The 13,759-nt window shown below is 32.0% G+C and overlaps 1 protein-coding gene across 7 annotated transcripts in view; it reads left to right on the top strand.

The window, feature by feature from the left end:
* The window catches only part of LOC113404794 (uncharacterized), a 403,674-nt gene that overhangs the window by 383,111 nt on the left and 6,804 nt on the right, over positions 1-13,759 (top strand). For all 7 annotated transcript variants that reach the window (XM_064215520.1, XM_026645830.2, XM_026645828.2 and 4 more), the window contains 4 exons: positions 9,429-9,593; positions 12,498-12,663; positions 13,067-13,215; positions 13,437-13,572. In XM_064215520.1, the coding sequence (XP_064071590.1) occupies positions 9,429-9,593; positions 12,498-12,663; positions 13,067-13,215; positions 13,437-13,572 (616 nt within the window). The remainder of the gene's footprint in view (positions 1-9,428; positions 9,594-12,497; positions 12,664-13,066; positions 13,216-13,436; positions 13,573-13,759) is intronic.

Genomic DNA, 13,759 nt, shown 5'->3' with positions numbered 1-13,759 from the left:
AATAATATATCTTTTAACTATATTGAACTATTCAATATTAATCATTCAGTTTGGCAAAATTAAAGATAAAAGTATTATATTTATAAAAATAAGATGTATATGTTTTCAGTTTGGTTAATAATTTGAAAAAATCAAGATTAGAATATCAAATATTAGAGTTCTATTCAAAATGTCCCCCGAGTTCTCACAATTCGAAAATGTTTAGAGCTGATATTAAAAATAGGGGCGTGTACACAATAAAAGCCTGGCAGAATCGTCTAAGTGACGGGAAATGGAAAAATCAAAATTCGCATTCGCCATTCAAATTCGCAGATAAATGCGACGTTCCGAGGGGTTCCGGGGAGCAACAATGACCGACTGTCCGTTATAAATGTTGTAACGATACGGAAATACACTGCTTTTTTCAAACTCCATGATGGTTTTCAGCATGTTTCACTTTTGGAAACCAATACTGTAAACAAAACAAAATTTAACGGCAAAATGAACAGTACTATAAACTAACTAGATTACACGACATCACAGATCTGTTACATAGTTACACGTAGTTGGAGTTATTTTTTAATTACTATAAATAACAGCAAAGCCTGTTCTTGTGGGATTACTAATATTTACCCCTCTTATTTACCCCTCCAAATAAGCGTGAAGCTTATTCTTAGTGTAGGGACGATAAGACGCCCAAGGGTTCGGCATCAAACCTACGCCTGAACACCGCTAGACGTTTCGTAAACAGTTACTCATAGAAAATAAATATATATATATTTTTTTTTTATGTTAGAGGTGGCAAACGAGCAGGAGGCTCACATAGGTACCTAGTACAGAATATGTCTGAATATAATTAATTACTATTTACGAAAAACTCCTTTCGCAGTTTCACACAATAAATTAAATACAAATTAAATACAAGTTCCTTAATTCAATGTCTAAAGAAAAATATTATTATAATATGAATATAAATGTATGTACATACGTGTCTGCGAAAACTGAAGAAAATTCCAAGAGTCAGACATGAGAGTAAATATTCTCAGACCAAGCGTGGGTAAAGTTTCCATATAATGTACCATTCAAACATGTACATGAGGGGGGACGGACAAACAGTCCAGTTTAATGAAATATTTTGAATATTTGTATTTGATTCCTGCCTTGAATACGACCACTTGTAAAACATCTGCGGCTGATATTGTTACCTTCTAAATGATAGATCATTTTACGATGGACGAATTTTACAACCGGGTTCCTCAGTGAATTTTTAATTTGGCAGCTTTGGGAATATTTGGGGAACAATTTGAGACTTAATATTTCATAATGTTGAAGGTTCGGATTTGTGGAATGGAAAGTTTTTTATGTTATATTTACAAAATTTACCTTATTTATTTTTTTTATATCAGTTTAACGCTGGCAAATATATGGAATTATATTTATAATAAGTAACGCATTATATTTGATACTTATAATTGGTACCTATTTAATATAAAAAGTTAGTGTGTTATGATGAAAATTCTGTTCTTAATTTTACTATTAATATATAAAATAAAGAAAAATCAGATATGTTAAAATTATAAAATCAATTACAAAGAAAACGTTGCTTTGAATGTTGAACGAACAACAAAAAGTTAAGTACTAACTACAAGCACACACTCGAAAACTAAAAGCTGTTACCAACTAACTGGTGTTAAAACCTATTTCACTTATTACCATCTGCCAGTAGTCTCCCTACGTCAATATCCACTCGATGCTACGAGTTGAACTGTGACGTGTGACGACGAAATAAAAATACACCCACACACGCACACTACTAAATTGTGACAGGAACGCTACACCAACATAAAAACACACACACATTCAAATGATCAATCTGTACTCACTATACACCTCTAAACTACAAAGATTAAAATAATAATTTCTTAATTTTATATGAATAATGTAACAAGTCCTAATTTTTTTAATTTGACGTTATTAAGTATATCAAATTAATTATTTTTGGAAAGTATAAACACTTTATCGTTCACATTCATTCATTTAAATACGCTCAAAGAAGGTTTTACCTTCATAAGAAAATTGCCTTACTCCAATAGTGGAAAACGATATTTTTCCTATGTTGTAAGTTTCATTATCATAAAAAAAAAAAAAACTAAAAATCGTCGAGACAATTTTGGGTGATCACCAATAATTAACATATTATCATCAAAAACTTACTTAAATAAAATATGAGTTAGTAACTATTTATATATGTATGTATGTAGATAGACTGTCAAAGTTGAGAGCAAGAACATACGAACACTAGTAAAGCAGTATAACGTTTGGCGAGTGTAACGCACACCAAGATAAAAATTGGTTCGTTTGTTGGTTGGCTCTACAAAGAAACTAAAGCTTTGTAGTGCCACACTATCTAAATAAATAACTAAAGGTTAGTACTAAGTGTACTTATTACAAAATGGTCCTTCGCTATCTCATCTACTTTGACAATAGATAATAATATAAAATTTTCTATTCTGTCAAATAGTACCTTTTTTTATAATGTTACGCACACATACAAAACGACTATAACCAGTGTAAGGACATTAAAATGGCGGAAAGCGGGAAATCGGCTATGCACAATGACTGGGGTTTCCCGGTTTAAAAGGCTCCCTCCGCTAAACAATAATTCAGCTTCACCCTTCCGAAGTGCAAGGGCGCAGTAACAGAGGGCACGGCGATAGTGCTGCGATATAATATAGATATCGATATCGATTTAAAATTTATAGAATTTTTATATTCACTAAAGAAGATTTTTTGGGCAATATATTTAAATATATAATAAATACATAAATACCAAGCCTAATAAGTTTGTAATGTATTATTTATTTAGTTATGAAAGAATGTTATAATAACATTTATAGTTTTATAACAAATTGCTTTATTAAATCATCTTGTTTATTTTTCAATTACTAATCACAAATTACTGGTAACTTGCGAACATCAAAAATGGCATTTTGTGAATAATGTAGCAATATATTAAATATCTTAACCGTATTTAAGATTAAATACAAATCGATATTTGTACAAAAAAATATATCGACATTTACATAACGCATCACTAACACCGGTCACAGTAGGGGTGCATCATTTTATCAAAGCCCCGCCGCGCATCTCAAATTTACACTCGCGCTCTAATTGTGTTTGGCTCGTGTTTGCTCGTTATTTGTAAACGGATGTTTAGAGATTACGTACTAGTTTACCTAGACCACAGAGCCGTAAGAAATGTCAAAACATAAAACAAGAGATTTTCTATTTTTTTTATCGATATATTTTAAAATATATAAAACACTAAAAAATATTGTGCGAGATGTTTGAACGTAAGTAGCTTAGAATGTGTTTTACTATCATATTAAGAGTCTAGACACTAGTCACTAAGAGACACTAAGAGACCAAGACTAGAGGCTTGTTTGTGTATTAATATACTAAGTATATATTTAATATTATACGAACATAGACCGTAGTCACACAGTCTGACCATCATTTTCTGTGAAATATATAGAACTTACCAGAGATATTATGATAATCCTATAAACAAGTACTATTTTCTCAGATTTTTTTAAAACTATCTAAATAGGCAAAAATTAAACAATTGAATAACTCTTACTTATCTGTTTGTCAAACGATTTTCTTTAGTTGTTGTTTAGTAATTATTGACGATCTGATAGTGTTGCCATTTCAAAAAAATAAGAGTCGATAAAAAACGTTTATCTCCTTAAATTTTCAATAATGACACTAGACAAAGACTAGTTATTTATTTATAAAAATAAAAGTTATTTAGAATTGAAACAACAATATATATTCCTTTTCCCGTATAGCAAACGAACAAAAAATATCTACCCGAATTTTAACTATGTGCATTTATAACGAAATAACTAAAATTGCACGCGTGACAGAGCACAACATACAACTTGATACGGCGTTTGGATACAACACTTATTGTCTGAATTTTGTTGCACCGAAAGCGCTTGTAAAATTCCAGAATTCCTCCCGACTAGACGGTAAAATTCCGAATTGAAACATTGGATGGTATGTGAGGACATTGTCTGACTGCGCACCGTTTGTAGCCGGGTATAGCAAAACAATTATTTTTTAACACAACTATGTTTTTAAAGTTTCCGATATCGCAATGATTTAACTGAAATAATTTTAAGCAACGTTGCTGACGGCTTCAATATCGGAATGTTAGCCTTCTTTACAAACTTCATAGTTTAATTTAAATTAAATAATTAATCGATTAGTAATAAAAACAAGCACAATCACTCCCAGAAGAAGTCAAGCAACGAAAACTAGGCTTTTATGTATTATACGCGTAATAAACATAATAAAAATACAATTAATTTTATTCTTTAAATAATCTTTATAATTGCAACGCAACGCTTCTCAACCGGTGGAAGGTGGTCCTAAATCTAGCTAGAATTGTCTGCATTGTAAACTGCAAACGGCGCTTTTTGCGAGAGGAGACGAACAGCGGCATCTTCATAATTGAGTTACCGCATCTCCCGAACTCGGGTCCGAGGTACTAACGAAACCAATCAGCATGGGTGCATAGGACCAGGCGACACGGTGCGGTCATTCTATCAATCAAAATGAACTTTATTCAAGTTGACTCTTTACAAACATTTGAATCTTAATTTTGTAAATTAAATTAAATATGAATTTACCAGCTCGGAACTTAGTCTACCGAGAGGACGATACACTTGGATTACATGCTAAAATATGGCTAAAATATAAATAAATTTAGTTTAGCAACTTCTTAAATAATCGTACCGAAACTCACCGGAGAACACAATCGTGAAATGTTAGTGTGATACGCGACAAAGACTATAATACTAATAACGACACAAGTATCAAGATAGCATATCGCCGTAAGTCACTTGTCAACATTTCACGTGTGAGATGCGAAGTGAATTCTTAAAGAATCCAACCGCAGTACTTCTTTATTATGTACAACGAATTCCACTTTATAATATTGCCAAGGATTTAAATCTAGACAATATCGTTAAGCAATACAAGAAGCGTACAATGGAACTTAGTTCAGTGGCTGTTGTGCCAAGCTATCGGCTCGTCGGGGTAAGATTTATGCAACTATTGATGCATACATTAGCGCCATTGTGACTAATGAATCAATTATTGCAACCAATAATTAAGGGATCCAATGGAACACAATATCTATTGAATTTAAATGGTATTCAATGAATGGTGTTCTCTCAAGAACATTTATAAAAACGGGCCAAAAACGGAGCGTAATGTTTTCTGACTTCAAGTATGTATGTATGTGAGTTTTATTTCACCATAAATTTTAATTGCGTGAACAGATTTGGATGTATGGAGTATCGCTAGAATACTTACATCATACTAACTCTCAGAGACTGTAAATCGATATATTCAATTAGACAGTATTGTACTCATAACTTTATATAATGTATTCAATTCTCTCTTAGTAATTCAAATTTACGTGTGGTACATAAAACGTTACAAATGTAACTCGATGTATAATACCTCGTGCAAACAACTTGTCCTGTACATCTAGATAAGGTACACTCTACAAAATAAGTCAATCAATTCCAGTTGACTTTTAACTGATTGCGAACTAAATAAAAAAAGTTTCATAGCAAAGCTAGGAGATGTACAAAAACACTCAATCGGACATTCGACCCCTCTACACGCGTCACTAAGCAAAGGTAATCATTACAAAGAGCCATGATTAATATCTATATGTTTATTTATTTTATATGGCAACACTTACGAAAATTCAAATAAATAATGTAATCCTAATACATGTAAACCAAGTTGTTGTCAAATGAATGACTTATTTAAATTTAAAAATAGAATTAATCAACGAAATTATATAAAATGTGGACTTGGCTTGACTATTTGACATATTTCAATTGAATACATTAAATAAAGAAAAAAAAAAAATATTAAAAAAACTTGGTAGTTTTTGACAAAATAAAGAAAAAAGCAGCTTAATTTTTTTTAAATATTTTTGTTATCGGTCGCTAGTGACCTTAGATAATAATAATACAAAAAATTATATACATATATCATAGAAAAAATATATTCGCGGCGACATATGCAAATAAAGCAACAACACTAATAGTATATTGTAAAAATTAATAAAGTAAAGTAATTAAAATGTAGATCTGTGCTCCTATACACGAGCCCCTAATGTTTTTTTTTTTCATTCTGATGAATTATCTATCTACCAGGGGCGCTACACCTTTGTTTTTATAATTTAGTCTTTAACGCAATCATGATAGTTGATGTAAGACTTCCGAGTGCGAACACTTAAATATGTTATTAGTATGTCGTCCATGAAAGTACAAGCTAATTGTACAACCATTCGTTGCTTGAAACGTGCATAAACAAACATCCGAATGTTTAGAAATATTTTCTACAATTTGTTTGATAAAAATAAACGCATGATAGTAAAACTCTGGTTTAGAATCGTTTCATTTTAAAGAATTGAAATTCGTATTTTATTTTACGTTATTTATTGATTTAACACCTTTGTGCGTATCAGAATTAAAAAAATAAAAACTGTCAAAGGGTACTATGTATAAAGGCATGATTATTCCTTAAAGTTTTGAATGTCATTACTGTCATTGCTAGTTTGTAAGAATAATGAAAGTGGAGATAAGTAGTTAGGTGGAATGGTGTTGTATTATAAATAAAGAAATACTGATTAAGTTAAACTGTTTGTAAATCTCAGATTAGTTTATCTTTATTCCTTCTTCGATTGGAATATATTATGTATACGAAGTATCGCGATGACCCAGTGACCAAAGATTGCGACTAGCAACCACTGAATTTCCATGTTCTGAATTTGTATGCATAATTCATCTCGTGTTCATCATCAAAACATCACGAGCAAACCTGCATGTAGGTATTCCATTAAATTCTGCCAATAAGAGAAGAGTTCGCCTTTGTAAGGCAGTGGAACATTGACAGGCTGTATCTACAGACAGCCTTGTGTTAATTTTATTATATGTTGGTGTATATTACTAAAGTTGTAAAATTTAATAACACGGCTTGTGTTGATAGTGAACTATCACTATGACGATACACCCCCTCATTTATCACATGAATTGCAAGTTTTGGCGTAGTTTTTTGATATTCCAATCAATGTAATGCCTAAAGGATGAACGTGAAAGTGATATAAAAAATTAAGCATTCTTTGCTAGTGTTGCTCTTCCTAGATTATAATATTTAGGTATGTCTTCACCAATTCAATCAGGGGTTAAAAAGTTTTTACATTGATCCTTTTGTGATCTATGAAACAATATTAATTCAAATTAGCATTGATATTCGTACCATGTGAAAAATATTACGTCCTTAATAAATAGAATGACAAGTCATATGTTTTTTCTATCGTCTTAACTTCTAGATGCAATTTCCTTGCATATAGTATATATACTTACATAGTAATAAATGCTATATAATAATGTTAATCTCAAAGAACATCAAACGTACCTAATTATATAAACATTCTTCAAACAAAATACAACAAAACTATAAAATTAATTTTGTAAATTAATATTTATTAAAAGCTTTAGCATTTACGATATTACAACTTCAAATTCCATTTAATAAATAAACACAATTTATATTGAAAACGACACGACAACATTTTCTTATAAATAAGTAATTGGACGGATTATTTATCCAAATTAATTAAGAACTCCACGATGGAGACGCGGAGACGGAATCGTTTGAGTCTTTGATGGAAAAGCCATTTCGTAGCCGATACAGTTTAATTGCTTCGCCGCGGAACATCTGCGGCTTACATCAGCTACACCTTCTTACACTAAATAAGGAAATTATTCACTATAATCAAAAGTGGAAACGAATCAAATTAGGAACGAGAACTACCTATTTCTCGATGGAAATTTTAATCATTTTTTTTGCTATATGGTTCATATTGAATTTATAACATTATGTAATTTTTTGGCTTATATCTAAGTTGTAGTATACTTAATGCAATTATTATATTTAAATTAAAGCAGTGAAAAATTATAATGAAGCATCGAATCCCTTATTTTCGCTTTCGGAAATTGACATAGATTATTATCTATATCTAAACTAATATTATATAGAGGTAAAATTTGTTTGTTTGTGCGTAGGGGATAATATGCGGAACTAATGATTTAATTTAAAAAAAAATCACTGGTAGAAACTACGTTATTCCTGAGTGCTATAGGGTATAAATTATGTTTAACTCATGTATATTATACATAAGTTTAATAAAATTTAATTTTCTATCATTTTCTTTACGAAGCCGCTACTTTTAAAATATTTCAGTTTTTATATCAGTAATAATACAATAACTCTCATAAACCATATAATATCGTACGTAACATATAATGTTAATACATAGCAAGCGGTAAAATTAATACATTTTATAAATACCGATATTTTATCTTTGTTCATATTCAACATTCGAATAAAAGTAACTTCAAATTAATTACTTATTATACTTTGAATGGGAAATGGAAAAAGTAAAAATATACTTTTCTAGACGACTTCCTCGGTTAGTTCATTAAAAAAGAACGACAAAAGCGTAAAATTACGAAGGACACGTGGAACAAAGGAATATTTCGGAGCCCCCGCACCTGTACGAAATTAAATGCACATTTTGCCTATTGATACGTCCCTACCAACCGTATCAACCGCGTGTTTTTACAGACAGACGTACAAACAGATTCATACCCCTTTGTCTCCCCTCCCCTCAATGACTAATGAAAACCTCTTGCTCGAACTCACTTTCAAATCTTTCGGACAATTTGAACTCTAACACTTTGGGTTACCTACCTAAATGGACTGATGTTTTTAAACGAGTATTTACATCCAACGATACGGGACCTCTATGGTTTAGGTGTCCAGTTTACACTTTTAATTGGAAAGGACAAAAAGGTGGTTCAATTTAAAATGGTTTGTTTAATTTTCATTCGGTCTATGGCTAGCTTAATTAAGAGTGCGAATGATAGGCCCTTTTCGGTGTATTTTTAAACACGAAAAACGATTTTGACGTCCGCCCGCCGGTGATGGATAGCTTTTGTGTAATATCTTGATGAAAATGTTTGAATTAGATATTTTCTTTTAAAATGAAGTAAGAATGAACGATGACAACAAAAGTGAAGATGCGACTTGAATGACAGGGATATTTATGAATGCAATGAATGGTTATTTTAATAATTTTAATTGAATTTCTCGTGTTTGTGTGAACGCTCAACATTTCTTATTTATTTCATTTACATAATATTACTTGAGAATTACTCTATTACGTGCACAAGAAAGGACAAACGATAAATATTTTTAAAATATGCGTTAAAACTTATCATGAAAACTAAAAACTTTTTTCAAATACTCTTCGGAGCATTCCGGTGTAGTATACAAATCCATTACCTTCGCAGGCCTCAGCAGCGCACTACCAAAGCCAACTGTCGGCGTTGTCGGCGGAAAACGAAAGGCTACGCAACGAGCTTACAGCATTGTCGACAGATGTCCATGACAGTGACCACGAAAAGAGACTGGATGATGTCGCGCAGCAAGTTGTACGAGCCCTTCTCTCACAGAAGGTAAAAACTTCTTTCCAAACAGCGTACACAATAAAACATACTTCGCGTGAACTTCGCATATCCTTACAAACTCAACCGCATGAATGAACTGACAAGATTTTTTGTACATTTTACAACTCGTTCAAAGAAACTCTAGACACAACACCCGACTATAATAATCTTCTTCCAGGTCGAACAATCGAATAATAATGACTCAATTATAATAATGTATACTCACCGAAACAAATATAAGGTATAAAACATACTTAAAATAAGAGCTATATCCCTTAAAACGAGGCTAAGCTGCAAACCAGTAAATAATCTCTTAATGTACTCGAAAACGCTGCTTAAAAAAAACTCGCAAATTTTAAATTAATACCACCTCGCAAAAACGCAACAGAATCTCTTAATTCTGCGGCGCATTAAGATGGGAATAGGAAATTGTTTTCTCATAATTATAGGCGGTTCGTTTCAACCACGGATTACTCGCAACACATTCGCACATAAATCGTTTCAAATGGGACACTTTGGCCTAAGCTGGCACCGTAATAATTTCACAGAACCTCCGGACCACTATAATCTTGGCATAATCTGGCAGATAATGTGAACGTTTGTGTTTAAATCCGAACCGTAAACGTCCGTCGTGATAGTTCGTTTTCGCCGCGAACTTTCCGAATAAATATGACGCAGCTTGTGGTGACAATTGGGACCGTTTCAAACTGTTGATTCAGTTTGGGTCATTGCTAAAGTGAAATATAATTTTAATTCAACGTATAATAATTATTGTTATTTCTCCTGATACATATATTATAAGTTAAGCCTTAGTTTGTTAATTTACAATATCGTTTATATTGTAGATAAAGAAAAAACATAAAGGCCTTTCTTAAAAATTACTAAAATTCGGAAACCCATAAACAACCTTAAAAATGCTACTGACACAAAGACACAGATAAAAAATATTTCAATAATATCTCGCATAATTTTAACACATAATGAAATAAACTTCATTACATTTCCAAGAGATGACTTATTAGTTCTCCATAATTATAGTTATTGTATGTAATATAATATAGTCACCATACGTATATGGCAACAATTAACTCCGCACGAGGGGTGAACATCTATCAAACATAATCTGCTATTTGACGTTGATTACTTTACAATAGTTACATCAAACGATGGCATAGAATAACTTATATCATTATATTAATGATTGGATAATTTTATAAAGACATCACTCCACGTATATCGATAGCGGGGCGATATTCATGTCATCATTTTTGAATAAAATGTGTCGTAAATATTTTTTAATATAAATGCATGTGTGCTATTATATGACCTCATGATAGCTGATATCTGGTAGTCAATTGATATGCATTGTATTTTTTCAACTTAAAAGGTATATAGATACCTTTCACATTGGGGAAATAAGTTCCTTATGTTCAACGGTAATTCCACGCGAAGAAAGTTAATAACTTGATTTGAAATTACTTACAAAATATTTTTTTTGTTCGTCCTCTATAATAAGCAAAGCAAATGAGCAAACTCTATTTAGAGCAAGAATTTTTTGAAGGGAATTCCACAACGCTTCCCCACTACAGGCCAGATATCTAGATCCTGACAGGTCCACTCAAATATTTCTGTATACCGCTGAGCACGAGGTTAATTAAAAATACAAATTAAGCACATGGTAAAATCAATAGTTCTTTGAACCCACGATATTCTCTTAAGAAGATATTCACATATATATTAACTTAGTATTCTCGACTATTATAAAATAAAAATAATTTAATCAAATGTGGTTTTAAAAAAAAATATTAATCAAATGTGGTTTTAAAAAAAAATATTAATCAAATGTGGTTTCTTCAATACAACATACCTCCCTAAAGAATGTATAAATGAAAATTGTTGAAAATCTGAGTAGAAATTACATTGACAATTTAATTTACATTAAAAGAGAATATTTAATTAAATTATTGTAATAAACAAACTTTGTCTGTGACGAACATCAATTTTGGTAAATTTCAAAACTGGCAACACTGAGAATGATGTCTTCCGTATCTCCCATCTCCCCTTAATTACCTCCCGTCAATTACTTACTCGAATTTAATTTGGTTAATGAAGCATAATTAAAATATATCCGTTTATTTTCAAGACTGACGCGGGATGCTTTTCATTAAATTAATGTAAATGACAAAATCATATTCTCATGCATCCATATAATATCGATTTTACAACATTAATATGACACAGCATAAATATAATATCGATTTTATTATTTAACTTAGTCAATTACCAAAAAAAAATATTCACAAAAACTACAAATTGGTGTTATTAAATCTACAACCCCGAAAGCGGACGCTTTACTGTTTTGACAATTCTGACTAAAATTATTTCTGAGTGAGCGCAGCCTTGTCTTCAGCGAACGTGGTGATGTGTCATGCATTTTTTAAAGACTTTCGAGTAGGATAAGTCCTCAGTTATTGTCAAACTAATCTATACTTATATTATAATTGCGAAAGTAACTTTGTCTCTTTCACGGCCAAACCACTCAAGCAAATTTGATGAAAATTTGTATAAAGCAATTTTGAAACCTAAAGAACGACGTAGGCTACTTTTTATGCCTAATACTTGATAACCAACCCCTTAAACGCAAACGAAGCCGCGGGAAACAACTAGTTGCATATTAATAAAACTATTTAATAGCTTACTTTTTGGATGTATTCCTAATCTTTAAAAATACTTTATTTAAATGATTTAAATAAAATAAAAATAATGTTGAAATTTTCTCTGACGCAAATTATCTATATAAATTGAAATAGTATCCGTACGATTAAATGAACTTCTCGAGCGCCATTTAAGATTCGCTGAACACATCTGATAAAAATATTATTTATACTAAATACACATTACCAATGTTTCTAGAGCGTACGAGAGGAGTTGGGCTGCGCACGCGCAAGGATTCGCGAGCTTGAGACACAGAACCGCGCGCTGAGTTCGCTCCTCGTGAGACAGCTGCGGCCGCAGCCTCGACCATCTCCAGCTACGCCACACACCCCCCTCACTCCACACACGCCGAGGGATCTACAAGGTAGAAACTTACAAACAGTAATTTCCTAAAACCTACAGGTACAGATACAGGATATACAAAAAGTATCTTCTCTTAAAGAGATTTTTCTCGGTGGAATCTACATGTAATCTTGTAAACTTAGTAATGTTTTTCAAAATTATTAAGTTTTTACTTTTTGTTAATTCATGTACTTTTTACCTTATGCTGACTTTTTTGTCTAACGACTCATTCATGTGGCCATTTTGTAGCTTTGTATTAGAACTGAATTTTAACAAATGACCTTTTGCAAGTAGCAGTCGATGAAAGCGGAATATCACTGAAAATTATAAGTGAGCTCATAAAACTTGCAACAACTTGTTTTAACTATTGAAACAGTTCGTGACTTTAATGTTTTAATTATAAACATTCACCAATCTTTCACCAGTACACCTTGTAGACGTGGGATCCTGTGGTTCCCTGGTCTCCTTTAGAGACTCACCACCACCAGCGCCTCCAGTGCCGCAGCCACATCCTCTCAGCCACGACGATAAGCGCCGTCATCAAATTTTAGCCGACATCTGGACTGAACTAAAAGTAATAAAAATCAAATATTAAGTTTAATTTAATAACTCATTCAACGTATACAAATTGCACATAGTATGTACATACAATAGCTCAACGATAATCTGGCCCCTTAGCGGATATGGAAGTTAAAAGATAGTATATATTGATGATAGATAGTCACAGATACCTAATAGCCGTTTTACCCTACTCAAATATAGACGACATGTAGCATGATCAAATTATATTTAAAGGGCCTGGAAGTAACACCGGCTAACTTAGCACGCGCGCTGTCGGCCGTGGACCCAACACTGTGGGCTCCGCCTACGCGCCCCGCCACCCTCAGCCTTAGTGTACCGCAACCCGCGGTTACCTGCGAACACGCCACCGGTAAAAAACATTCAACCAATCTTATCGACATGTAAAATATATCTTATATTTTACTAGTACCATTCCTGTGATATTTATATTTTAGAGTATAAATATCTGGCAGAGACATTAACACATTTTTTCTAGTATTCAATTCAACTGTATAATTTAACTGTTATTTATTAATTTGAGTAATTATACTATTCCA

The sequence above is a fragment of the Vanessa tameamea genome, chromosome 8, assembly GCF_037043105.1.
Source record: "Vanessa tameamea isolate UH-Manoa-2023 chromosome 8, ilVanTame1 primary haplotype, whole genome shotgun sequence".
In the NCBI taxonomy this organism is placed as follows: domain Eukaryota; kingdom Metazoa; phylum Arthropoda; class Insecta; order Lepidoptera; family Nymphalidae; genus Vanessa; species Vanessa tameamea.
This window is presented reverse-complemented; position numbering and strand designations above follow the sequence as displayed.